Source organism: Suricata suricatta, chromosome 10 (assembly GCF_006229205.1).
Source record: "Suricata suricatta isolate VVHF042 chromosome 10, meerkat_22Aug2017_6uvM2_HiC, whole genome shotgun sequence".
NCBI classification, from domain to species: Eukaryota; Metazoa; Chordata; class Mammalia; order Carnivora; family Herpestidae; genus Suricata; species Suricata suricatta.
This window is the reverse complement of record NC_043709.1, coordinates 9,306,295-9,331,568: the sequence shown is the minus strand read 5'-3', so window position 1 is coordinate 9,331,568 and position 25,274 is coordinate 9,306,295. Positions and strand designations below refer to the sequence as shown.

General features: G+C 57.6%; 1 protein-coding gene across 9 annotated transcripts; it reads right to left on the bottom strand.

Annotated features, from left to right (window-relative positions):
• Window positions 1–1,325: 1,325 nt before the first annotated feature.
• On the bottom strand, window positions 1,326–25,271 carry LOC115303798 (casein kinase I). Of its 9 annotated transcripts, none has more exons than XM_029953711.1 (12): window positions 25,188–25,271; window positions 21,756–21,843; window positions 13,791–13,901; window positions 13,536–13,684; window positions 11,824–12,052; window positions 10,206–10,376; window positions 8,614–8,762; window positions 5,354–5,414; window positions 4,356–4,548; window positions 4,118–4,257; window positions 3,316–3,380; window positions 1,326–2,206 (listed from the first exon to the last, which is right to left on the bottom strand). In XM_029953711.1, the coding sequence occupies exons 2-11, from the start codon at window positions 21,829–21,831 to the stop codon at window positions 3,364–3,366; spliced, it is 1,296 nt and encodes a 431-aa protein (XP_029809571.1). In that variant the 5' UTR covers window positions 21,832–21,843; window positions 25,188–25,271; the 3' UTR covers window positions 1,326–2,206; window positions 3,316–3,363. The 9 variants fall into 9 exon arrangements, with proteins under 9 accessions (XP_029809571.1, XP_029809573.1, XP_029809570.1 ...); XM_029953710.1 differs by lacking the exon at window positions 1,326–2,206 and adding an exon at window positions 2,351–2,390; XM_029953713.1 differs by lacking the exon at window positions 5,354–5,414.
• Window positions 25,272–25,274: the final 3 nt, after the last annotated feature.

Here is a 25,274-nt window from a genome sequence, read left to right as displayed (position 1 = left end):
GCCCTGTGACATGCCCTGGCTTTGAGTAACACGCCCCCATCCCGGATGGTTGTGAATAACGACCCAGATTTGCCCAAACCTTACATGGGGGGCCAGCAGGCACCCCCTCACCAGCCTCCAGCAAGCCTGTGGGGTCACAGGATCTTCAAATGCCAGCACAGCAGGGACCTTAATTCTGGGGGATTTCTAGGCCAAGGACTTCAAAATGCCCTGAGGAACCTCTCAGAGCCCTTGACCTTCTCTCCATGCTGGCCTATCAGTCAGGTGGCTTTGCTCTTGTCTTGCAGGTTGTGGCAATAAGTGGCTCTTGGGTTAATGAGAAGTTGAAAAGTAAACTCTGGGGGCGCCTGGGCGGCTCAGTCGGTTAAGCGTCCAACCTCGGCTCAGGTCATGATCTCATTCACGGTTCATGGGTTTGAGCCCCACGTCAGGCTCTGTGCTGACAGCTCAGAGCCTGGAGCCTGTCTTTCAGATTCTGTCTCTCCCTCTCTTTCTGACCCTCCCCTGCTCATGCTGTCTCTCTCTCTCTCTCTCTCTCTCTCTCTCAAAAATAAATAAAACATTTAAAAAATTAAAAAGTAATAAAAGTAAACCATGTTGGATAAATGTAAACCAAGAGGCAAATTCTTCTTCAGGCTCGGGAGACAAAGGCCTGCAGGGCTGAGAGCCGCTCCTTTATCAAGGCCGTCCTGGTCCCGGCCCTGGGTCCTGGACCCGGCCCTGGGACCCTCCCTCATAGGGCTCCCTGGTGGGGTTCAAATTCTGGTTCTGCAGCTGCAGAGGCAGCTGTGTGACCTTTGGCAAGTCATTGTACTTGTGCTCAGTTTCTCCACCTGAAGGCAGGGAGATGAATAGGACCAAACTCAGAATTCTCGTGTAGATAAGATCCAGTTGTGAAGAGCGCTTTCAACCTTCCTATGCAGTGTGGTCCTGAGCCAGCGACATCATCTGGACGGACCCTGTGTGGACAGATGGTCCCCACACCAACCCTCTGGAGTCAGAATCTGAACTTGAACGAGGTCCCCAGCTGGTGTGCCTGCAGTTTTTGAAACACTGATTTAAAAGAACCCCACCCGCTCCCAGGTCTGCTGGGGACCCACCCCTCCCCAGCAAAGAGGTGGACCAAGGGCTGCCCATGTCACTTTATCCTTTTCTACTTTATTACTTCAAATTAACAACCACAATAAAGCTCAAAAAAGTCCAATATTTACACAGGAAAAAAGTACAAAATTCCCCCCAAAGTTCTTCAGTATTTTTTTCAGTTTTTTAAATTACAAAGTAATAAAAAGCTTTGCTCTTTAATTAAAAAAAAAAAGAAAAAGAAAAAAGGGAAAGAGAGGTAAATAAATTAGGAAACACACACATGGAGAAAACAAACAAAAAGAAAGTAAAAACAGGTGTTAAGTAGGAGGGGAGGATAAATCCAGCACCCAGCCCCGACCCCAGGCTCCTCCTCCAGCGAGCAAGGACGCAGGGAGGCTGGGACCCCAGTGAGTGTCAGGACCGGAGAATTCATTTATAGCCCAGGAGCCAGATGCTTTCTGGAAGCAGTCTCCACGGATTCTGCCCCAGGACCTGGAGAGTGGGATGGGGCTGCCACAGGCTGGTGACAGGCTCAGGGGTCGGTGGTGGTGGGGACCCTCTGTGCCCTTCTTGAGGGACGTGGAGGTCACTGTGTCCTTGTTGGGAGGAGGAGACCAAAACGTTGGCCTGGCAGGTGGGGCGGGGCCCAGCCATCCTGGGAGCTGCAGACATGGACACGCACGCGCACAAGGGATCTCAGCGCCCCCCCACCTCGCTACCCAGTCCTCAAAGTCTTCTTGGAGAGGCAAAGAGGGGACCCAAATGCTCAGGAGATGCCGATAAAAGCCCAACACAGAAATTCAGCCAGGTCATTTCAGGGTGCTAGGGGCTGCGCGGGTCTCCTGGGGTCCCACTGGTCAAAAGCACCCAGTGGGACCTGCCCCCGACCAGCCACACCGTTCCTCCAGCACCTCAGGCCATCTCTTGATGCCACCGGAGGACCAGCCGCATCTCCGACAGAGATACCCCTCCCAGCCGGGGTCTCTGGTGGCCGGGGCGGGGCCTTGGCAGTCTGGCACTGGCACGCGGAGCCCAGTGTCTGGGGGAGCACTCGGTAGCCTCAAGGTTGTGCACAGTGGGAAATGCGTGGGGACAAGAATCCTCTGCGCTGAAGGCTCCCCATCTTGCCGTTGGCAAAAAAAAAAAAAAAAAAAAGAAAGAAAGAAAAGAAAAACAAAAAATCAAAGAAACAAAATCCATCGCCGGGTTTTATGCTGGGGTTTTTTTCTTTGTGTTCTTTTGAGTGGTTTTTTCCCCCATCTTTTTGTTGTTGTTGTCGTTTTCTTAAAGAAAATACAGTGAAGACACTAGAAGGAGAGGACGAGAGACAGATCAGGCGCATGCCTGCCTGGGCCGCCCACCCGCCGCCTGGCTCTTGGCCCCAGGCTTTGAACTGGATCCTCTTTGGGGCACATAGTAGGTGCGCCAGTTTCACAGGCAGAACACACGCCCTCCCTCCTCTGTCCTCTCGGGGAGTGGCCACGTGTCCGCCCCAGCCTGCCACAGAAGGACTGGGCCCTGGGCCTGAGACCTGAGAAGCTAAGCCCTGTTTTAGGACCCCTCTATCTGTGGAGTGCATTTCTGCGGAGCAAATCATGCCCAGGGCGTCCTGGTGGGAGGTCCAGCGAAACATATATAATACCCCCAGGGAGCTCGGACCTCACCCCCCACCCCCAAAGAATCTCCACCTCCCCTTCCCCAAGCCAGGCTCCAGACCAGAGACCTGCTGTCCGCCACCTCAAGACCACAGGTGGCCGTGCAGTCCCACCGAGGCTCACGCGGGCCAGAGAGCTTGTGGACACCACCAAGCACCTTCTTTTCTAGCACATAAACTCCTAAGGCCCTACTAGAAGTGTTTAAAAACAGCCCCAGGGCTGGGCCGGGGCTAAAGTCCCAGGGGAGGTGAGGGTTTGGGCCCTGGGACAGTCTCTGTTAGAAACTAACTTTCCAGACAACTTTAAGGCAAAGAGGTGGGATGGGGGGTGGGGAGGTGGGAGCAGATGGATGACTGGCCTGAAGGTAAAGAGTTTTCCAGCGGAAAAGTTAGCTGGTGTGGGCTGGGCCTACGAGAGCCTGAATCAAGAGGCTTCGAGGTTTTAAATTCTCTTGAGAGCTCTTGGTTTTGGGGGTCCCTGCCACTCCCCCACCCCCCACAGAATATACTCGTCTCCTCCTGGGGCCATGGCCTTTCTCGACCTGGCTGGGCCGTGCCTCCAGCAGATATGGACTCACCTAAGCAAATACTGGTCGGATGTGGTTCCTCCTCACTTCCCGAGATGGTCAAATGGCACGCTTGTCTTTGGGAGGAGAGGTCAGAGGTGGAGGGGGTCAGCTGCTAATCACGGCCACCTGGCAAGTCTCCCCACCGCGGAGCTCCAGACACTGCTACCACCCCCCAGCCCCGCCACTGCCCCTGGAGCCCATGGTAGGGGCTGTGTGATCTCAACGACCCTAGGATGTAGCCGCCCAGAGAGGCAATGCTCTTCTCTGGGCCACATATGCGTCGGGGTCACCAGACTCCCAGCTTGTGGCCCACCCAAGCCTCACCCACCGGAGGCAAAAGGACCATGGCAGGTATCCTGCCCATCTCTGCCGAGACACCTGCCTGGGCAACCTCGGACTGCCCCTTCCCAACTCTCCTAGTCCAAACACAGCCTCGAGTAGGGCCACCAGATAGGATCTGCCCGTCTCTCGATCCTGCACTGATCCTGACCTGACCGGAGGAACCATGAGCCCCTCCTCTGTGAGTGCCCTGGCTGCCCACCCAGGCTGGGCCTCAGTAGTGAAGGCAGGATCCCAGCTCTATCTCGAGCTACTGCTCAGAGCCTCAGTCTCTACTTTGGTCAGTGGGGCCAAGCCGACCCTCTGAGGATTAAAGGAAGCCAAGACCCTGCCTAACAAAAGGGGCTGCTCCAAGGTTACCGGAGGGGAAAGAACAGAAGCCCGAGCCCGGACTCCCTCCAAGCCCCAGGCCCTGGGGTGCAGTGGTGAGGCACAGGAGAGGGGCTGGAGAGAGAGAGAGAGGGCGGCTCACCTGTGAGGCTGAAATCCGGGAGACCTCTTGCCGCCCAGTGAGGTCGGAGGAGGAGACGTTGGCGGGCGCACCCCTGTGTAGCCTCATGCTCACCTTCCTCTCTCTGTCGACTCGTGAGATCGCTCTGGGAGAAGTATTGCCTGCAGGGCGAGGCCGGGGGAAGCCCCCCTCAGTGTCGGGGTGCCGGGGTGCCACAGCAGTCCCTGTGCCCGGCCCACCGCACAAGGTCCCTGCTCACCAGCTTGCTGGATGCGGGAGGCTGGGGTAGAAGCCACAGGCTCGGCAGCACTGCGGAGCCGGTTGGCGGTGGCCCCCGTGGGCGGGCCAGGGGGCAGGGCCCGGGTGGCGGACCCCCGGAGCTGCCCCATCCTCTCCTCGCGCTCGTGTTCTCGCCGCTCCCGGTCCACGTCCTCGGGGTTCCGGGCTGCGCCCTGTGGGGAGGAGAGGAGACCCAGTCAGGCCTGCGAGCTCAGGGTGCTCTGGATCTGGCACTCACACAGGGCAGAGCACGGGGCAGGAGGCCAGGCGGGCCCAGCACAGAGACCCTCTGGTCCAACCTCTGTTCCCCACAAGGCAGGAAGCCCGAGAGACCTGGGAATGACCCGCAGTCACAGAGAACAGAGAGACGAAGCCACGCGACCGCCCGGAGGAAGGAAGAAGCCGGGTCTGGGACGCAGACGAAGGTTACTCTGCCCTGGTCTCGTGGGGCTGAAGCAGAGCCGAGAGGGCTCGTGCCCCACAACGACCAAGGGCACTCCTTGGCCCTCCCAGCCAGGGCTCCTCCTGTGTCCCGAAGCCCTCAGCCCCTCCAAGTTTCCAAACAGAGCAGGGCAGGTGGTCAGAGACCCAGAGAAGGAGTAAGAGGCTAGCTAGAGGCAGGGCCAGCACTTGGACCAGGGCACCAGCCAGGGGGATCTTGTCAAAGGCTGTCCTTCCCCTGTCCCTGGACCCAGCAGTGACTTCTGGCAGGTGCTGTGGGGGAGGCCCAGGGCCTCACCCAGATGCTGCGGGCCCTGGGACAAGACAAGAGGTCAAGTGGAGCTCAAGAAAGAATAGGCTAGATGCCCCATGGAAGAAACAGAGGCCCAACAGGCGGGCTTGGGCAGAAGGGGGAACACGAACCCCCAGGGCCTGCCCTCCAGCTGCTGCCCCCGCCCTCCCCCCACCAGTGCAGGAGGAAAGGAGATAGGCCCAGAGAAAGGAGCCCAGCATGGGAGCGGCACCCAGCCGCGTTACCTAGTTGGTCCTGGGGTCGTCCACAGGGAAGGGCAGGGGGCTGGCAGGAGGGGGGCCGCATCTGTGGAGAAGAGAGCTGCAGGCTGAGTGGGGGGAGGCGCTGCTCACAGGCCGCGGGGTGCAGACTCCTGCAACCCTGTGTCTCTCCCAGGCAAGTGACCGGGAAGGCCCTGTTGTCCTTGGGAAACGGGGGCCGGGGCTGGCCCTTGCCTTTAAGCAACTCCAGGAGGTAGGGACTGGGGATCAGAGTGATCCCTGAAACCTAGTGAGGAACTGAGGCCCAACGAGCCCTCATGCCCTACGGGGGGCGTCACACAGCTCAGCGTAGAGCCGGGATCTGAATCCAGGCCTCTGCCACCCGGTCCAGCTCTGCGCTCTGCACCCCTGGAAGACCTCACAGGACACTTCGGCATGCTCATGCCCAGCCCTCCGTGCCCTGCAACTACCAGGGCTCGGCCTCCTGACACCCAGCCTCTGCCCCCTCCCCACCCCTGGGCTCCTGTCCACACAGAGACAAGCTGGCAGCGAGCAGCCCAGCCAGAATGAGAGCAGGCCTGTGGTAAGAGGCATAGCACTGCTCAGGGATCCTCCTGAGGGCAGGCCGCGGGTGGGCTCATCCCCTACCTGGGGGGGTGGGGGGACCAAGGCTGGTGAAATCAAGTGGTCTCTTCAGAGGAGTGGAACCCTGGGGCGAGCGACTGAGCGGAGGGCTGGAGCCCCTGCCCTGTGTGGCCCCAGCAGTCTCGGGTCAAGGCCAGCCCTAAAGCAGGAGGGGCTATTCGCGTTTCCATCTAGCCAGGGATGCCTCAAGAAATGCACACCGAGGAGGGTTCTTGGCTTTTATTTGCCCACAGAAAACACAAACGATCAACATCAAATCACACCAGCAACCAGCCCTGTTGTGTGGACCCTGTCCTTGGCAGTGCAGACGATCCTCCGGCCTGCTGCTTGGGCCTTGGGACACAGTGGCTGCGTGTGCTGAGGGCAGTGTCCCAGGCTCGGGGACTCCAGCGCCCTGACGCTGAGCAGGGTGGCCACTTCGGGGAGAGAAGCTCTCAGTAGAGTGGGGGGGTCCTTGCCGTAGCCCTCTGTGCCTAGCATGGTGTCTGGTCTGCAGGTAGGTGCTGGTGACAGCGTGGGGAGGGAGGGACCCTGGCCTTGGCGTGCAGGCATGGAAGGTCCCCGTCACGGGTCCTCAGATGCTTCTGCCAGAGGGCAGGTGGAGACGGTCAAGCTCACCACAGGGGAGGAGTCAAAGGCTCCCGCTGGTCCAGCCCGGGCCGAGTCAGAGATTGGTGCAGAATGAGGCTGTTGGCACCTCTGCTCAGCTTCTGACCTGGGAGCTTGCCTCAAAGGGGACCCCAGGAAGGGGTCAGAGTAGCAGCAGTGGGTGGGGAAGGTGCTCCTGGCCTGGCTTGATGTGAGGGGTCAGCCGGGTGGTCCCAGGAGAGGTTCTGTGAGGAGCCATCTAGAGCAGAACTTTCTGAATGACGGAAATGTCCACGTTTGCCTCGTTGGGTATGGCAGCCACTGACCAGCCACTTGTGGCTCCTGAGGGCTTGAAATGTAGCAAACGCACCCGAGGGACTAAGTTTTCAGCTTTAATTTTAATTAATGAGAAATTAGCCACACATGGCCAGTGGCTCCCACACTGCACGGCACAGGCCTCCACAACATAAGACCCGATTCTTGGAGCTACGCGGAGAGCGAGGGCCAAGCCCATCCCTGAACCGGACCCAGGAATGACTTTCTACACAGACGACTGAAGGCCTGGCATCCAGATGCCTTGAGCCACGCCCTCCGGCGAAGAGAGCTGCCTACTGGCCACATTCCTGGCAGGAAGGGCTGGGGTGTTAAGGTGCCCCACTCCCCACCCTCCATCCCTCGGGTCCCTTGGCCTGTGAGACCGATTCTCTCTGTTGAACTCCTTAGGGGACAGCACCGGGCCACTGCCTGAGACCCAGCGAGAAGAGGGGCGAGAGACCGGGGGTCGACCCCAGCGTCCAGGACAGTGAGCCCTCGGGTCCGGAGCCTCTGGCAGAGCGGGCCGCGGGGAGCCACCATGAAAGGAGAGGCACACCAGGATGACTCGCAGAACGGGTGTGGGGGCGTTTAATGAGTTCAGGTTCGATACAGAGGCCACCGTCGGGGTCTTGCTGAAGCCACTCCAGGTGCTCCCACCAGGCCTTCCAGGGCAGTGAACATCATCCCTCCTTCAGGATCTGTTCGTCGGGCGGCTGATCCATCCCCAAGAATCTGGCCTTCTCCACCACCCCCTCTCTCCACCGCACCCCACCACGCCAAGGGACACCTCCTCAGGCCTGGCCCCGATGGGCTCAGACACACCTGGTGACGTCAGAACTGGGGCCCTGGAGTCCAGACCACGGGCCAGTAGTTTTGGGGGGGCAGCTCCTCCACCTCCTCCACGGGCCTATCGGGAGGGCCCTGGGTGCCCAGGGGCGCCGGGCACCTGGAAGGGACAGAGAGCACAGCAGAGGCTCAGCCTCTTGTGCGTGCCCAGCCAAGCGGCAAATCTTGGAAAGGTTGGGCCTCAGAGGGTCCTTACCAGTAAAAGGGCGGGTACGCGGGCCCGGCACAGGGACAGGGGCGGGGGCAGGGCAGTGCAATAGCTTCGCTGTCACGGGGCTGAGCCTGGCTCGAGGAAGCCCCCTTTTCCAGAAGAGACGTGAAACAAGACACACAATTTCACAGATTCCGGAGCTCCGGTGCACAGCTGACGAGCGCTTCTCCCCACCCTACCCCCAAGACCCTTAAAAGAGGGAGACAGAGCAGCCGCCTAGCAACACCCAGGGTCCCATGACCAGGAAGAGAGAAACCACAATGAATGGGTCCAAGACAGCCAGAGGGGTCGCGGTGAAGGCGGCCGCCTGGGACATGCAGAGCAAGAGCAGGGTGGCAGAGGCGACAATCAGGACAGCTGGGGGTCCCACCAGCACCGTCCACGCCCCGCCGAGAGCACCTGGGAGGGACTCCAGGCCCAGCCAGGTCCTCTTGGGTCTGGTGGGGGGTGGGGCCCCGCCCGAGCCCTGCTGACCACAGCGGCACGTGCTGTCAGCGCAGATGAGGCTGGAGCGGGAGGGCCGCAGGGCCTCGGACACCCCAGTGAGGTCGCTTGCGTGGTCCAGCTCACAGCTCCCATTTTCCCGGAGCCCCGCCCGCCACTGGGTCACTTTGGCCTCATGAGTCAGGGCCTGCCCCGTCCAGTTCCCCAAGCCCGCCTTGGCCTCCACGTGACTCACGAATTTGAGCATGTTCCAGTCGAAGACGTAGTCGTAGGAGAAGCCCTGCCTGTGGAAGAGGTTGCGGAAGAGCTGGCGCAGGTAGGAGTAGTCGGGCTTGTCGTCGAACCGCAGCGAGCGGCAGAAGTTGAGGTATGTTGAGAACTCGGCTGGTGGGGGTCACAAGGCACAGAAAAAGTGAGGCCCGGGCTCCCGGCGCCCCCAGCAGCCCGTGTCGCCCTCCCTGCCCACTGTCCCCACAAACACTTTCAACCAAAGCGGGGGGACCAGATGGCGCCAGAGCAGAACCCGGGGCATCCAGGTGGCGCTAAAACCCCTATCTGCCCAAGAGCAGGGCCTCTGAAGGCGAGAGCCGAGGAGCCGTGCATCAGGGGCCAGTGTCCCCTCACAGTGAGCTGACCTTAGGTCACCGCTCTACCTGCTCCCGCCAACCACTGGGGGAGCCATGCAGATGACAGATCAAGAGCTGTCATCCAGTCCAAAGGACATTCACAAGCCTGACTGGAACTCCCAACACCACAGGAGGAAAACTCTCATCTCTTCCTGCCCAAAGCAGGGCTGGGGAGAGCTCCTCATGAGAGAACAAGAAATATACACTGATCTCTGCCCCTGGTTCCTGGCACGGAATTCCTAAAACCCTTACAAAGCCCTAAACGCTAAGAGTGCTAGGAGACTCTTCTGCTCCAGATGAGGCACCTCTGGGTGGGCTCCTGGTGGCCCCTGGATGCGTGGGAGCTGGGCACTGGGAAGACCACGCCATGATTAGAAGCAGAGAGTTTCCAGCGCCCCATCTCCCCGCATACCTCTCTAGGAGGGAGGGGGCTGGACACAGAGTTGGTGATTGTCTATGGGTCCGTGAGGAAGCCTCCATAAAAACCCCAACTGTATGGGGTCTGGGCAGCTTCCTGCTGAACACAGGAGGAGGGTGAACACATACAGGAGGGTGACACACCTCGACTCCATGGGGACAGAGCCCCTGTGCTCGGGCCCCTCCCACACCACGGCCAGTGCACCTCTTCCTCTGGCTGTTCCCTGTTCCTCCACATCCTTCCTCATTGCCTTTAATAACATGGCAAACGAGGTAAGCTTCCCGGAGTCCTAAGAGTCGCTCTAGCAAATTGAGCCCAGTTGAGGTGCAGGGTGTGGGAACCTCAGACACACAGCATGGTGGCAACCTGACCTTGCCGATGGTGTCGGAGGTGGGAGGAGGGGGCAGTTCGTGGGATGGAGCCCTGAACCTCAGGTGGACGGTGGCATAACCGCGCTACGCCAGAGGACACCTAGCCGGCAGCGCAGAGAACTGCTCGGTGGGGGCAACACCCCCCACACGTGGGGAGCAGAAGCGTCAGAAGGGGCATGTTTTCTGCGGGCAGTAAAGGAGGCTCCGGGAGTAAGGCTGACCCAGCTTTCCCTCATACGCAGCCCTTGCAAGAAGGGGCCGGAAGGGAGGCCCGGGCAGTGACAGAGCGCGAGCCATTAAGGTGCCGGTGCTGGGGCAGCAGTGGTCCAGTGTGGGCTGTGTGGCCTCGTCTCGCCCTCCGAGAGGCCTTCGGGGGTCCCCAGGCCGGCCGCCCCCCCACTGGGCTACTCACAGGGGTAGCCTTTGCAGAGGACCTCGATGGGCGTCGACATCTTCTTCTCACTGATGCGCTCGTACTTCTGGCGCTTGGTGGCCGCTTTGAGGCCCTGCCAGGGCAGGGAGCCCAGGTTGAAGTACATGAGCACGTAGCCCAGGCTCTCCAGGTCATCTCGACGGCTTTGCTCTGCATGGAGTCGAGGACAACGTGAGGGGCGGGTCCACCTGGACCAGGCCCCCCTCCTCCGAGACCTGCTCCTCACCTGAGGGGCACCGCCTGCCCTGTGTGCCCGGCTCGGCACCACTCCTTCCACCCCCCATGCCGACTTGCAGCAACCCAATACAGACAGGTGCGGGTCATTAACCTTCTGCAGAGAAGGGCAGTCTAGGGCACATCTGACTTCAGCTGCCGTCATGATCTTATGGTTCGCAGTCTGAGAGCCCACTTCAGATCCTTTCTCTTTCTCTCTCTCTCTCCCCCCCCCTCTCTCTCTCTCTCTCTCTCTCTCTCTCACTGCCCCTCCCCAATTCACACACACTCCCCTGCCTCTAAAATAAACATTAAAAAACAGGGGGCGCCTGGGTGGCTCAGTTGGTTAAGCGTCCAGCTTCGGCTCAGGTCATGATCTCACAGTTCATGGGTTCGAGCCCCACACTGGGCTCTGTGCTGACAGCTCAGAGCCTGGAGCCTGCTTCAGATTCTGTGTCTCCCTCTCTCTCTGACCCTCCCCTGCTTGCACACACTCTCTCTCATAAATAAATAAAAAGCATTAAAAAAATTTTTTTTAATATTAAAAAAAAGGGGGCGGGTGCCTGGGTAGCTCAGTTGGTTAAGCGGCTGACTTCGGCTCAGGTCATGATCTTACAGTCTGTGGGTTCAAGCCCTGCAGCAGGCTCTATGCTGACAGATTCTGTTGTCTCTCTCTCTGCCCCTCCCTCACTTCTCTCCCTCTCTCCCTCTCTCCAAAATATACATGGAAAAGGGAAAGAAAAGGGCGGTTTCTCCAGCTCAGATACTTACTCAACCGATAACTGTATAATAGTAACTTGGTGCCTCACCACCAGCCCACCCTGTGGACAGGGCACAAGCAAGGTGCCACACAGGGCTGAGGTCAAATCCGGCTTTCGTACTTGCTGAGCTGCACAGCCTAAAGCAAGCGGCGCCACACCTGCAAGCCCGTGTCCCCCACACTGGAAGAGGGGACCATCCCCACCCGCTCTACAAGGCTGCTGTGGAGATGAAGTAAGGCACCTTAAGGGGCTTGCTTCAGCCACAGCTCTTCTTCTTAAGGGGAAGACCTGACTTTGGGGCAAAAACTGGGGGAGTTGGGTGCCTGGGTGGCTCAGCTGGTTAAGCGTCTGACTCTTACTTCGGCTCAGGTTGTGATCTCACAGTTCGTGAGTTCGAGCCCCGCGTCTGGCTCTGTGCTGGCTGGCACAGAGTCTGGTTGGGATTCTCTCTCTCTCTCTCTCTCTCTCTCTCTCTCTGTCTCTCTTTCTCTCTCTCTCCCCCGCCCCTCAAAATAACTAAATAAACTAAAAAAAGGGGTGGGGAATAAATCCAGGCCACAGAAAGTCAGGGTCCCGGCCAGCAGCCCAGGGGTGCACGCTGCCCTTGGGCCTCACACACTCACCGATGCCCAGATGGGTGTTGATGGAGGCATAGCGGGCAGTGCCAGTCAGGTTCTTGTTTTCCCGGTAGGGGATGTGCTGGTGGGTGCGGGCGTCCCGGTACTTCTTGGCCAGGCCGAAGTCGATGATGTACACCAGGTTGCCCTTCTTCCCCAGCCCCATGAGGAAGTTGTCGGGCTTGACGTCCCGGTGTATGAAGTTCTTGGAGTGGATGTACTCGATGCGGCTGATCTGGGGAGGGGACAGCAAGTCACTTGGCAAGTGGTCCACGGAAGGGCCCTCACTAGCACTCTGCGCCAGGCCCTGGACCGGGGCGGAGGGCTGGGGTGGCAGAGGCAGAAAACACATCCATGGTTCCCTGCCCTGGGTCGGGGAGGAAGATCTGTCTGCAACTACGTAAGATGATGTCGACGGGCAAGTCAGAGAAGACTTCCTGGAGGAAGGGAATGTAGAAGGAAATTCTGAAAGAGGAGTTCCCCGAGGTTGTTTTGAGATGGGGAAAGAGAGCAAGATAGGGAAGCTAATGGCAAGATCAAGAAATGAAGCCTGGAATGGCATCCGGGTCCCCATCAAAGGCTTTGCTGCCTGAAGCCGGAGTCAGAAGCATTTTGAAGGGTATTCTGGTAACCAAATTATGGGGGGGAGGGAGGAGAGGGAGAAAAGAGGAGACGATAGGGGTGACAGCAATGGAGTCCAAGAGACAGGATTTGTCCCCCAGCTTGCAGAGGACACCCAAGTCAGGCACACACAGAGACTCTTTCTTTAAACTGTGTGTCAGAAACTTAAATTAACAGATACGCATACAACTCGTCCTCCAGCCGGTCAGTCCCCTCCCTGGACCTCACACTTCTGAAAATCAACAGCTGCCTTTGGCACTGCCCGAGTATTTCCTAAGCCTTTACTGAGTGTCACATCCCGTGAGGATCTGCAACTCTCCTCTGCACAAACATATCTGGACCATAACTGTAGGTCAGCCACGGACCCAGAGCCCTGCCTAATAAGAACTCTACGTATCATTCCAGGTCCCAAATTCTATGCTTTTGAGGCATTTGGGCTGGCTTACTCAGTACAGCATGTGGCTCTTGATCTCAGGGTCGTGAGTTTGAGCCCCACGTTGGGCACAGAGCTACTTTACAAAGTAAGAGAATAAAATTAAGAGTTCAAAATTCTATGCTTTTCTATTTTGACAGAGCTTTCCTCCTCTGAGTTTAACAGGACTCCAGGACCCCAGGACTGCTCCTCATTAGGCATCTGCTCTGGCCCAGGCACTGGGGGGAGGCCCAGTTGACTCCACAGCACCCAGCCAAGGGGAGACTGTCACCTGAGATGACGGAGGCTCAGAGAGGCTCAGCGGTTACCTCTGGTCACCACACTGGGGCGGGATCCAGGTCTGTGTGGTCACTGGTTTGAGAATCACCCGAGAGCAGAGTCCCAGGTCCTACCCCAGGAGCTCAACCCAGGATTCCTGGAGTGGGACTAGGAATCTGCATTTAACCCCCTCGCCCATTCTACAGCCAATGGGCCAGGTTCCCTGGTCCTGGGCCAGGAACCAAGCCTGTCCTATGTCCCTGTCATGGCCTCCTGCTGCGGCATCCTCCAGAGGCAGCAGGCAGAGCTGGTACCTGGTGGCAAGGTGGGCACACTGAGGCTGGGAGGGCAGCTGCAAGCCCACCGGAGCCCACGGTCCCTGGCCTGGGCAGGGGCTGGGGCTCACCATCTGGTCGGCCAGCAGCAGCACCGTCTTGAGGCTGAACTTGCGGGAGCAGAAGTTGAAGAGGTCCTCCAGGCTAGGCCCCAGCAGCTCCATGACCATCACATTGTAGTCCCCTTCCGCTCCACACCACTTGATGGACGGGATTCCCACTGAAGGCCAGAGAGGGGAGGGGCATCAGGGTAGGCCCTCCCCTGGGCACATGCACAGATTCATGCAGTTTTGCAGGCTCCGCCCACGGCCCCTCCCAGTTCTCACCTCCTCCCTGCATCATCTTGTAGAACTTGCTCTCAATGTGCAGTTGCGGGTGCTTCGTTTTCACACACTCTAGCTTGATGGCAACTTCTTCACCAGAGGCGATGTTGGCACCTGCCGGGGTGTGGGGGGCACAAGGGACCTGGGTCACGCTGGGCCAGGCAGGTGGCCCCGGGCCAGGGCTCACTCGTGTTTGCCCCTGAGCAGTCCAGCACCCCTTGGGGGAGGCCAGAATGGCAGCAAAGAACCTAGTACTGCATCAATCAATGGAGAGCGGAGGGGGTATGGGCACAGAGTGGGCACCGGCCCAAGGGAAGAGCGGCCTGTGCAAGGGGAGGGATGAGAAGAACTGCGGACATGTCACAGAGCCACAGGCTGGTGCAGCCGGAAGGCCACATGTCAAGGGAGATGGGTCACGTAAAAGGAATTGTATCCTGGAGAGGGCGAGCCACTGAGCTGGAGAGCAGTGAGGGCAGTGGGATGTCAGGCTGAGAAGGGGAGAAGGGCGTGGGGCCAGGCTCTGTCTCAAGAAAGACCCAAATCCAAACTGTGCCTTGCCCTGTTTCCCCAGCTCTAATACTGAGTGGGCTGAGCTAGAGGTCTGGGGGGGCAAGACTCGAGAGACGGGCCATCTAGAACTGTAGCGGCAGTAACTCAAACCACGTAGCCTGAACGCACAAACAGAGGAGAAAGACCAGAGAACACCACCATGAGAAGACCTTAGGGTGGGGGAAAGCCTGCGTCTCAGGGCAGGGGAAAGGAGGAGGCAACGCAATAAGGGTCCTTGGAACAGCTGGCCATCTGAGAAAAGACACCATAGTCCACACCGCACACCAGGAGAAATCCCAAGTGAAGCAAAAGTGGGTAGAAAAAAGACAAAGGTGGGGTGTAAGTCAGCATAGCCCTCTTTGCCCTTTTTAAAAAAGTTTATTTATTTTGAGAGAGAGAGAAAGAGCTCACGAGCACGACCATAAGAGCAGGGGAGGGGCGGAGAGGGGGAAAGAGAGAATCCCAAGTAGGCGCCTTGCTATTAGCGCAGAGTCTGAGGTTGGGCACAAACTCACAAATCAGGAGATCATGATCTGAACTGAAATCAAGAGCCAGATGCTCAACCAACTGAGCTACCCTGGGTGCTCCAAACTTTTTTTTTTTAAGTCATCTCTACACCCAACGTGGGGCTTGAACTCATGACCCTGAGATCTAGAGCCGTATGCTCAGAGACCTAGTCGACCAGGCTCCCCAGCACAGCCACCTTCACAACCAGGCTGGCATCTACCTAGGAAGGCTGAACACACACAAACCCTAGGCCAAGCGAGTCCATACCTCAGTATGTGCCCTCCAGAGACATGTGGGCTCCAGGAGGACAAGAATGTGCACGGTCAGAGCGGTGAATCAGACCTCGGGCGGAGGGCCGCAGGGCAGCGCAGGGGAATGGACGCCGGCTCTGTGCAGCTGGCAGGCGGCTCTGGCACCCGAGAGAGCGGGGAGCGGCCCCAATCATAGGCACCCAAGGAGAAGACAGCCCAATGCCCAGCAGCAAACCTATGGGTGCACTGAATGCCTCTCTCCATGCAGTGGGATGTGACCCGCCCCAAAAAGGGACGAAGGACGGACTCAGGCTGCAACATTAATGAACCTTACAAACGCGCTATGTGAAGAAGCCAGACACAAAAGCATAAACACTGCATGATTCCATTCTGGGAAATGTCCAAAACCGGTAAATCCGCAGGGACAGGAAGTCAATTGGTGGTTGCCAGGGGTAGGGGATGGGGAAAGGCATTATACCCTACTTAAATGGGTACAGTGCCTACTTCTAGGGTGATGAAAATGTTTTGGGACTACACTGGGGACGTACCATATGCCACTTAATCGGGTACTTTAAAAAGGGTTAATATGGGGGGCACCTGGGTGGCTCAGTCGGTTGCATGTCTGACTTCAGCTCACGTGATGATCCCACAGCTTGTGGGTTGGAGACACCCCACGTCAGGCTCTGTGCTGATGGCTCAGAGCCTGGAGCCTGTTTCCTATTGTGTCTCCCTCTCTCTCTCTGCCCCTCCCCTACTCAAGCTCTGTCTCTCTCTCTCTCTCTCAAAAATAAATAAATGTTTAAAATTTTTAAATAAAGGTTAGTTTTGTTATGTGAATTTCACCTGCTTTGCAAAGAAAAAAAAGGAAGACAGAACAAGGCAGGCACAGTTCAAAACAGGCAGCGCTGAGCAGTGTTAGGTCTGGGAATACAAACGTGATAAAACTCTTTAGCAAGAGAAAACGATTTCAACAGACAGTGGTCCCCTCTGTGAGGGGCAAGCGGAGGGGACGCAGTGGGGTCCCAGGGACCGGCTAGATGGCAGGCACGCCCTCCTCTGAGGGGAAGAGGGGAAGGGGCCTAATATCGTGCGTATCTGCTATATGTATTCCCTTGTATCTACTCAACACTTAATAAAAAGAAAACGAGGGATGCCCAGCTGGCTCAGTCAGCGGACCATGTGCCTCTTGATCTCAGGGCTGTAAGTTCAAACTCCACTTCGGGTGTAGAGATTACTTAAAAATAAAAAGAAATCTTGGGGCGCGTGGGTGGCTCAGGTCATGATCTTGTTGTTCCTGAGTTTGAGCCCCACATTGGGCTCTGTGCTGACAGCTCAGAGCCTGGAGCCTGCTTTGGATTCTGCGTCTCCCTCTCTCTCTGCTCCTGCGCTGCTTTCTCGCTTTCTCTCTCTCTCTCTCTCAAAACAAATAAACTTAAAAAAAAATAAATAAGCAATAATAAAAATCTTAAGTTAAAAAATAAAGAAGATAATGAGACATGAGAAGAGGAGAGAGGATTGTCTTATAACTTGGTGGTAGGCAAGCCTTTTTAATCCCAGACTTAAAATCCAAAAACCATTGAAAGAAAAAAAAAAAGAAAAAAAAGGGCTGCTTCCCATCCCTTCTCCATGGCAAAAATATCAGCAACAAAGTCTTAAGAAATACACATTTGTAACTCTTTTCAGCAGCAAAGAGCGGTAGCCTTAATATGTTAATAAGCTACTAGGTATCAGTAGGAAAAAGACAAAAGGCAAAAAGGAAACAGAGTAAAGAATCCAAACAGACACTTGGAGAGGAAGAAATCACTCATATAAAAATGGCACACTCCTATGAAAACACGCTCAGCCTCCTTATAAGAGAGCTGCAAACGGGCCTGAAAGAGCACCCCCAGCTCTGAGGGTGGAAGGGCTGTCCCAGGCAGGGCTGTGGTGCGGGGGTGGGGGGTGGGGACACTCAACACCCTGGTGAGTGCAAAAAAAGGCCCGGAATGATGCTGTCCCGAGGTGAGCTGCTGGCAACACAAGCCAGATGTCCTTCACTCTGGGGACTCGCTAAAGAGGGAAGGCCCACCAGGAACCCAGAATACAATGGAAAAAGAATGAGGAAGCTCTCTCTCTCTTTCTGTGGCAAGGCGGGCAGATCTCAAAGACACAGGAAGTGAAAAAGCAAAGTACAGAACAGCATGTATTCTATGCTCTTGCCAGTTTGCAAACAAACAAGAAAACGTGGGGGAAATAATACGTTATTTGTGTCTGGTTGTATCTACAGAAGAAAACCCTGCAAAGAAGCCAGTAAGGAGGTGGGGGGCGGGAAGGGCTACGCTGACCCCTAGCCCAGGAGGGAGTGAAGGACCCTGCACTGGATACCAGGTTACCCGTGGGTACTTTTTCTCAACACCTGTTGTTGGAACAGAATTCACATACTTCAAATTACTTCTGAAGGGTGCAATTCCGCAGTGGTTTGCGTATTCACAAGGCTGCGCAACCCACACCACGATCAACTTGAGAACATGCTCACCATCCCCAAACACCAGTACCCCTCGGGTCTCGCTCCGCATCTCCCCCAAATCCCAGCTCCGGGCAACCACTCAGCTCCTTTGCCTCTGTGGACGCGCCTCTATTCTGGACGTTTCACATAAATGGAATCTTATGACATGTGATCATCTTGGAACCACATAAAATAAAATTAAAATTAAAAAGAAAACAGATGACCAGATCCAGGGAGCAGTGGGAGAAAAAGTACTTTGCAAACTGTAAAGTACTTCCGGCACATCAACACTTGTCGCTGGGGAGAGCCACACACGTGTCTGGGGGACAGGGAGGCTGTGGCAATGGAGAGGTTGTTTTGAGTGTCCGGCACCCAGGAAGTGCTCAACAAAAGTTGGGATTGGTAAATACTGACCCCTGGGCTTCAGGGGTGGGCGCACAGAAGTTGCAAGGGTTCCCGATGCATGAGCAGGATGATGCCAGAGGGAGGTCACAGCACGTGCAAAGGCCAGACAGGAGTGGGGTGCAGTGAACTCTGAGTGGTCTGGTGCTGCTAGCGCTCGAGGTAGCTCAGGAAGACAGAGGAAGGGGTGAACAAGGGAGATATCAGAAGGGTCTCGGATGCCAGGCTAAGATCCTGGCCTTAAGCCTGACACTCTGCAGGCCAGGTATGAATGTCGTATTACAGGGTTTCGCAGCCTCCACGCTGACAGCTGACACCCAGTAGTTCTCTGCTGTGGGGACGCCCTGGGCACGGCAGGATGGTCAGGAGCACCCCTGACCTCTCTCCACTAGTTGCCGGCAGTACCCCTGTCTTCCCTGAGTTGAAATGACCAAAAACATCCCCAGACTTTGCCAAATGTCTCCTGTAGGACAAATCTGCACTCTCCACCCTTGTTCAGACCCACTGGCACATTAGAAAGGACTGGAGGGGGCGGGAGGGGCAAAAGGAGCTGCCCCAACTGTCCAGGCAAGAGCTGACCATGGCCCTGGCCAGGCAGGATGCGGAGACCTAGACGCTTCGGAAGTAGGGCCTCTGGCCCTTGTGATTCAGCAGATGTGTGCAGAGAGCAGAGGTGCTGGGCAGAGCAGCCTTCCCCGAGGTGGGGAGGGAGGGGGGAGAGGAGGAGGAGCCCTCTATTCCTGTGAACTCTTTGTATCTTTCCTTGACCCACAGGGAAACTAAAACACCAGAGGTTAAAGACTAAAATGTCACACTCACGTTCCCAGGACATGGTCCTCGCCACTAGGCCAAGGCTTTGTGTCCCTGGAGAGCGCTGGAAAGCCGCCACAGCTCCTGTCCCCAAAGGCTCCCCCCACCTGAAACAAGGCCCCTTTGCCACCTCTGGGTCCTATCAGGAAGCTGCAAGCCTTCTCTCTGATCTCCCTTACTTCTCATGACTGAGGCTCAAAAAGGTGAAGTAACTGGCCCAATATCACAGGACTAGTTGGAGGCAGAGCTAGGATTTAGATGTTCGTCCCCCAAAGTCTCCGTTTTTTTTTCTCTCTCTATCCCAACTGTCTAGCAGCTCATTCGTTCAATCAACAGACACATAGTGAGCCCTGGACCAGCTGAGGCAGCCCCACCCTGGATGAACTCAGCTCACCTGTGGGGGCAATGGAGGGGAGTTCTAAGTGACAAGTGCCAGAGCAGGGGCAGTAGAGGTGACCCAGCAGTTAGAGAACAGTGGCCCTGTTAGGGGATGGGCCAGTCTGAAAAACAAACTTGGGACACAGAGGAGGGCCTGGATCTGGGGCCTGGGGAAGTCCTGGGTGGGGAGAGGGGGTGCCCAACCTCACATGGGGGCTCATTCAGAGACACATACATCATCAGGGACCTGGCTAGACTGGAGGGACAGGAGAGAGCACCCCCACGACCACCTGTTGGGGGGACACCATTCCTTCATCATTGAGAACCGAGGAGCAGAGACTAAGAGGTGTAGGGAGTTCTTGAAAGTGCACAGCCAGTGGCGGTAGACTGGGCACGGTTTCAGTCACTTCTGGACCGTGCGTAGTGGACCCGAGGCCCTGACAAAGCCAGCCCCACTCTCCTGGTCGTCCCCTTATGATACTTGCGGGAGAGACCAGAAGAGAAGCTGTAGGCCTCGCAGCCCTACCCACAAAGCCCTCACCGTCGGGTGATCCTGGAAAGCAGGGCCTGGAGGCTGCGCCCAGCCCCACCTGCAGAGGCCATCTGGAGTCAGGCCCTGGCACAGGCACTGGCGACAAGAACATGGCCAGAGCTTCGAACAAAGGGAGCCAGTGAGGCCAGCCCAGGAGGCCCTACAATCACCGCTGTCCCCACGCTAGCAAGGAGCCCAGGAACGAGTTGGCAGGACACGGCGTTGTGACAGGACCCCCTCTGCCTGAACACCCAGCAAAGGCTGGACGGGGCAGCTGCTCTCAGGGCAGAACTGGCTCCCCACCTCCACGCAGGCCCAAGGGGAACCCAAATCCTTTGGACAGTATCAAATCCCCAAAAAGACGGCGGGTTGGTGGGGGACACGATGTAAAAGCCTGACAGCTGGGCCCAGCACGTGCGGCCGTTAGGCACACTCTGCTCTCATTCCTTTGCGCCACCTCGTGCGCCTCCTGACCCCGTTTCGCTGACAGGGAAGCCAAGGCCGGCGGAGGTCATCACCTGTTCAAGGACATTCAGCTGCTGGAAGCATGCTGGAAGAGGTTAAGTCAGAGCCTGTCCGCAGAGGCGTGCATCAAGATCTGGTTTTTAAAATAAACTAGAGAAACAGGAAGCCCTGCCCCCCCGGGAGGTCCCACCACATGGACCGGGGACACTAGCTTTCTGAATGACCTCGGCCTGCCTCTTCCCCATTCTGTTCCCTTCTGCAAAGAGAAGACCCTGGATCGAATGTTTCTGAGGAGCAGATGTGCGCGTGTGCCGAAAACAGCTTCTCCGTGCCTTCTGCTCTCGGCCAGCCAGGCCTCGTCATCAGACAAACTTTCTGCGTAGGGACACTGAGGTACGGAGCAGCCACGCAATGTTCCCGCAGCAGCACAAAGCCAGGTCTAGAACTCAGGCCTATCTGACGTCTTCCTCTCGTGTTCTGTCACAGCCTCTCCCCCCCGTGGGGGCGGGGGAACAGTTCAGCCCCATCTCCAGAGGCTGCTGTTACGTGCGGTGACCACATTCGAGGAGGACCCTGCCCAGCACCAACTACGTGCTCCGAGAATGACCCCTCTGGTGGGGGGAGGCAGCAGCGCACCAAGAAATAAGAGTCCACACCCCAAGAGGGCAGAGACCCAGACCACTGGGGAAGAGAAACCCCCTGCTCCCTGACTTCAGAACCACTGAGCACAGCACCCTGCCTTGATGCTTTTCTCTGCCTGGGACACAAATTATTTACTTTGCGTTTCCAAGGAGGGAAAGAGGGGCAGAGAGACAGGCATGAGGATAAACCCCAGGGGCTGGCCGCCCTGCTCTACAAGCTCCAATTCAAGGTTACCCCTGAGGAGAAGGGCCGTGACTCCTGACCATGCTCTCTCGCGGCCGAGAAGGCAGCATTTGAAGGCAGGAGCCTCTTTTCTGCCAGGTCAAGGAACGGGGTGAGATGTCAGCGATTTGTTTAAAATGACAACACAGGGGCAAACTCAGACTTTCAACAGGAAACACAACTGGAGAGAAAGATCCTGAATGCTAGGATTGGACCCCCTACCCCCACCCCACCCAGAGGTTACTGGGAGAGCCTGCCGTCATTGTCATTCCTGCCTGGGCTGAATTCCAGCCCCCCACCCCACCAAGCAGAGGGAGGGGACCTAGCTGGGATCAGGTGGCAGCCCAGTCCTCCTCTGCCAGCATCCTTCTCCCAGGAGGCAAGAGACATGGGTGCTACCCCAGCCTGGGCTTTTCCACACCCAGTTGGAGACTCAGGTCATCTGCAGCTGGAAACCAGAGCTAAAAATACCTAGCCTACAGCAGGTGGGAACCCCAACCCACCTTGCCTGTGTGAGGGGACACCCCCCCCCCCCGCCCGTCTCCCTGACAACCTGCTGCTTCCCTCCTTACCTGGGATGGCCCTGGGGACAAAAATGACCACCGGAGGCCTGGAGCCAAGTGCTGGCTTCAGAGCCTGAAGACCTGGCAAGTTTCCCTCCTACTTGTCCCCGGCGCTGTCCCCAGGGCCCCCAAAACCGCCAAGCTGGAATCAAGGACACTTACCCAGGTAGATGTCTCCGAAGGACCCACTCCCGATCTTCCGTCCCAGGCGGTACTTGTTCCCCACACGCAGCTCCATGACTCACTCTCGCTGCAGAGGGAAGCAGAGACACGTGGGTCAGGGAAGTGGGGAGCCGGGAAGAGAGCCTAGCCCGCTGGGCCCCACCACACCCCCACCAGAGGCCAAGGAAAGACACAAGGAACCCTGGAGACGTCCCTCCCACTGTACAAGAAGAGGTTTGGCCTGGCTTTGCCCAGAGGCAACCAGGTGTCTGGTGGCCTGATGGCCTCCATATGTGAGCCAGAGCTGGGGTGGGCTGAGAACACACGTCAGGGTGGCCAGGCAGAAGGCGGAATTGGAGATAAGGCCCCAGAGGGAAGAACCCAGCAAGCGTCTCCTTGGGGGGACATTCATTTGGGGATCCTCCAATAAGAGTCTCTCAGGGGCAGGCCAGCCACAATGGGCCAAGACCCTGAGAGAAAAATCAAAGACAAAGGGGGTGATGCAGGAGCTGATCGGTCTGGGGGTGCTACCATGGCAACCACCCACAAGTTCCAACCTCCAGGGATGGAAGAACGAGGTGAACAGAGGGTCCCCTGCCCCCACCCCCCATGCTTCTAGTGCTAAGAACTGGACCCCGGGCCTCCACAGCCTGGCCTGGTCTTTCCAGTGGCCAGAATTTACCCAAAGCTTGCAACGTGCCTGTAGGAGAGGGGCCTCCTCCCCAGCTCAGGGGGCAGCCAGGAAAGGGGGCCACCGGAACAGCCAGGCACCTCCCTCTCCTACAACCCCAAGCCCCTCACACACGTCTCGCTGCCCATCTTTTTGTGGATGGACTGTCTGCTGGCTTCCTTCGAGACTAGAAGGAGGGTCTCCTTAGAGGGCCCCACGGAGCAACTGAAGGGACCAGAGCCAGGTTTTGAAGCCCTGGCCTTTGGGGTGGGAGGGGAGGTCGGAGGGAGGGATGCTGATGTGAGCAGCTTCCCTCCTTCCTGTGCCCCATCCTGCGGCCAAGCCCAAGGAACACCAGGGGCCACCCTTCTAGGGATCCCTGTGCCCTCTGGGGTCCTGGCCAGCATTAGAGGAAACTCAAAGGCCAGGAGGCAGCTTTGACAGTTAGGGGATAGGGAATGGTGAACTAGGAAACGGGGAGAAAGATGGGGGAGCCTTAAGATCTCAGAGCGTCTATATGGGGGGTGGCCTCCCTTTGCTGCCAGGGAACCGGCCTAAGAAGGCCACATCACCGGCCCCTCTCTCCCCATCGGCAAGTTGGTGGCAGCCTCCTCACCATGACCCAGACAGGGTTCCTGCCACCCCAGCTGACATAAACAGGACTAAAGTCCTGCCAGATCTGGGAAGCAAAGCAGGAAGACAGAAAAGTGGCTGTCGCGGGCCTGCCTCTTCCCTAAGCCAAATGCTATCCCCAAAGCCAGACGCACCTGGGAGGGGAGATGCGGGAGATCTAGTTCAGGGCCGGCCAGGCTGGATGGAGCTCTCTGGCCCAGCAGAGGCTAGAAGCCAACAGCTCCTGCCCAGCAGAGACATCCAGCCCCGGCACCTAACTCCCAGGGAGCCGCCACTGGCCCTTCACCCGGTGGCTACAAGGAAGTGGCCTCCACCCCATGCCAGCCAAACTCTGGGCTCTCAACCAAGGGCCTCTGCCCACACGCCCGGCCAGTCCCGGCTGAGGTGGTACGGCTGCCAGAGAAACACACTCCACATTTGCAGAAAACTCACATGCTGCACATTTCACATATACACTGGCCTGTGTGTACACACCAAAGGAAGAAAGAAAAGAAGACACACACACCATGGGCCCCACAGAGGGGGAGGGGAAGGGAGGGGAGGGGGGAGGTGTCACGGGTGTGTACATACACAAACACTGCCCCCCCCAGTCCGTTTTCCGCCAACGCCAATTCAGAGAACACACATGGCAGCCAGGAAAGCCGCAGGTTAGGAGAGAAACATAAATATACCCGCATCCTATATTACATAAATACCCACGCCGGGTTATATAAATACCCGCGCCCTCCGTCTGGGTGTCTTACATAAATATGCTGCACATGACCCCCCCCCAGCCCCTCCCCACTCACCAGGCTGTGGGCAGAGAAGGGGAGAAGAGAGGGTGCAAACAACAGCCCTGCAGCTAGCCACCCAGACCCCGGGGGGCGGGGGGGTGGGCAGGGCCCCAGAGAGAGCCTAGACTGTCCCAGCACTGTCCCCTAAAAAGCCTCCCAGAGGAGAGGAGATAAGATAGAGTCAGGAAAAGGAGAAGCTTTTCAGTTCTTTGCCGATTCTCCCGTGGGGGGGGGGGTGGGGGGGGGGAGGGCAAAAAAAAAAAAGGCAGACCCAAATCCGGGAGTTTCAGCTGGTTAAAAAAAATTTACAAACTACCCAGGAGCAGAGCACATGGACAGTTTCCTTACTCTGACACCCCCTCACCCCCAGCAAGAGCCCTTATCACTAGACCATTAAAATAAAAACTGGAGAGGCACTCTAGACCGGAAGGCAAAGAAGCCCCAAACACAGGCATTCACTGGGGGCAACTTCAGACACTCTGGATCCCCTTCTCCCCAAATCCTTCTCCCGGAGGAAGGCTGTGCCAAGAACACAAGCAGAAGAACTAAGGGGAAAAAGTTGGGGAGGGGGCTCACCCCACTTTGAGTTCGCGTGAAGAGGAGCTTGGGAATCCTCTCTCTAGAGAGACCGGGCACAAACATAGTTTGTGTCCACAGAGACTAGCAAAACATGGATTTCTCCCAGGCAGAAATGGGAGAATCCGATCTGATAAATAACCCCCACCCCTTTCTTTCTCTCCACAAAGGAAAACAGAATCTGTGGCTGAGTGACCACACACCCCATCACCTCAGGGCACCCCCCCCCCTGAGCGCCCCCATCCAATATACGGGAGCAGCCTTGCTGACCCCCAGGTCCGGAGCCCTGAGGCGGGAGAGAAGGGGGGAGGCGCTGCTGATTGTCCGGTGAAACACACAGAAGCCCAGGATTTGGCCGAGAAGCCCGAATCAACAGTATCAACAGTCTGGGGTGGCCCCAGCACCCTAGTCCCGGACCACCACCCCCCCCCCGCAGCGTCCCCCAATCCCCGCCCGGGGTGGCCTCTCAGCCGGCTGGGGCCTTGAAGGGTCCACCTGGGGGAGGGGGAGGCGGGCCGGACTGGGGGGGCCTCCCCCGGTTAAGCCTGCAAAATAATAGTCACCCTCCTCCTCCTCGTCCCCAGCCGCGCCTTTGTCCTCGCCGGGCCGAGCGGGCGGCGCCCGGGTTGCCCCCCCTTCCCCGTACCCGAGTGCGAACGCGCGTGTGTCCGCCCTCCCCTCCCCTCCCCTCCCTCTCGCGCAAAAACAAAGAGGCGGAGGGAGCCCCGTTTCCCCCCGGGTTTGCGCCCCTCCGCGGGCCCGCGGGCCCCCAATATTTACCCCGCCGGGAAGGCGTCGGTGCCGGGCCGCTGCTCGGGGGGCTGCCGCGGGCGGGGGCGGCCCGCCGGGGCGGATGCCAGAGGATTC

Excerpts from the sequence above, each read along its gene's own strand:
- LOC115303798 (XM_029953707.1), bottom strand. The coding sequence starts at position 21,831 with ATGGAGCTGCGTGTGGGGAACAAGTACCGCCTGGGACGGAAGATCGGG. Across the intron at positions 13,685-13,790 it reads CAAGATGATGCAGGGAGGAG|TGGGAATCCCGTCCATCAAG; the intron begins GTGAGAACTGGG and ends TCTGGCCTTCAG. Across the intron at positions 12,053-13,535 it reads TGCTGCTGGCCGACCAGATG|ATCAGCCGCATCGAGTACAT; the intron begins GTGAGCCCCAGC and ends TCCCCTCCCCAG.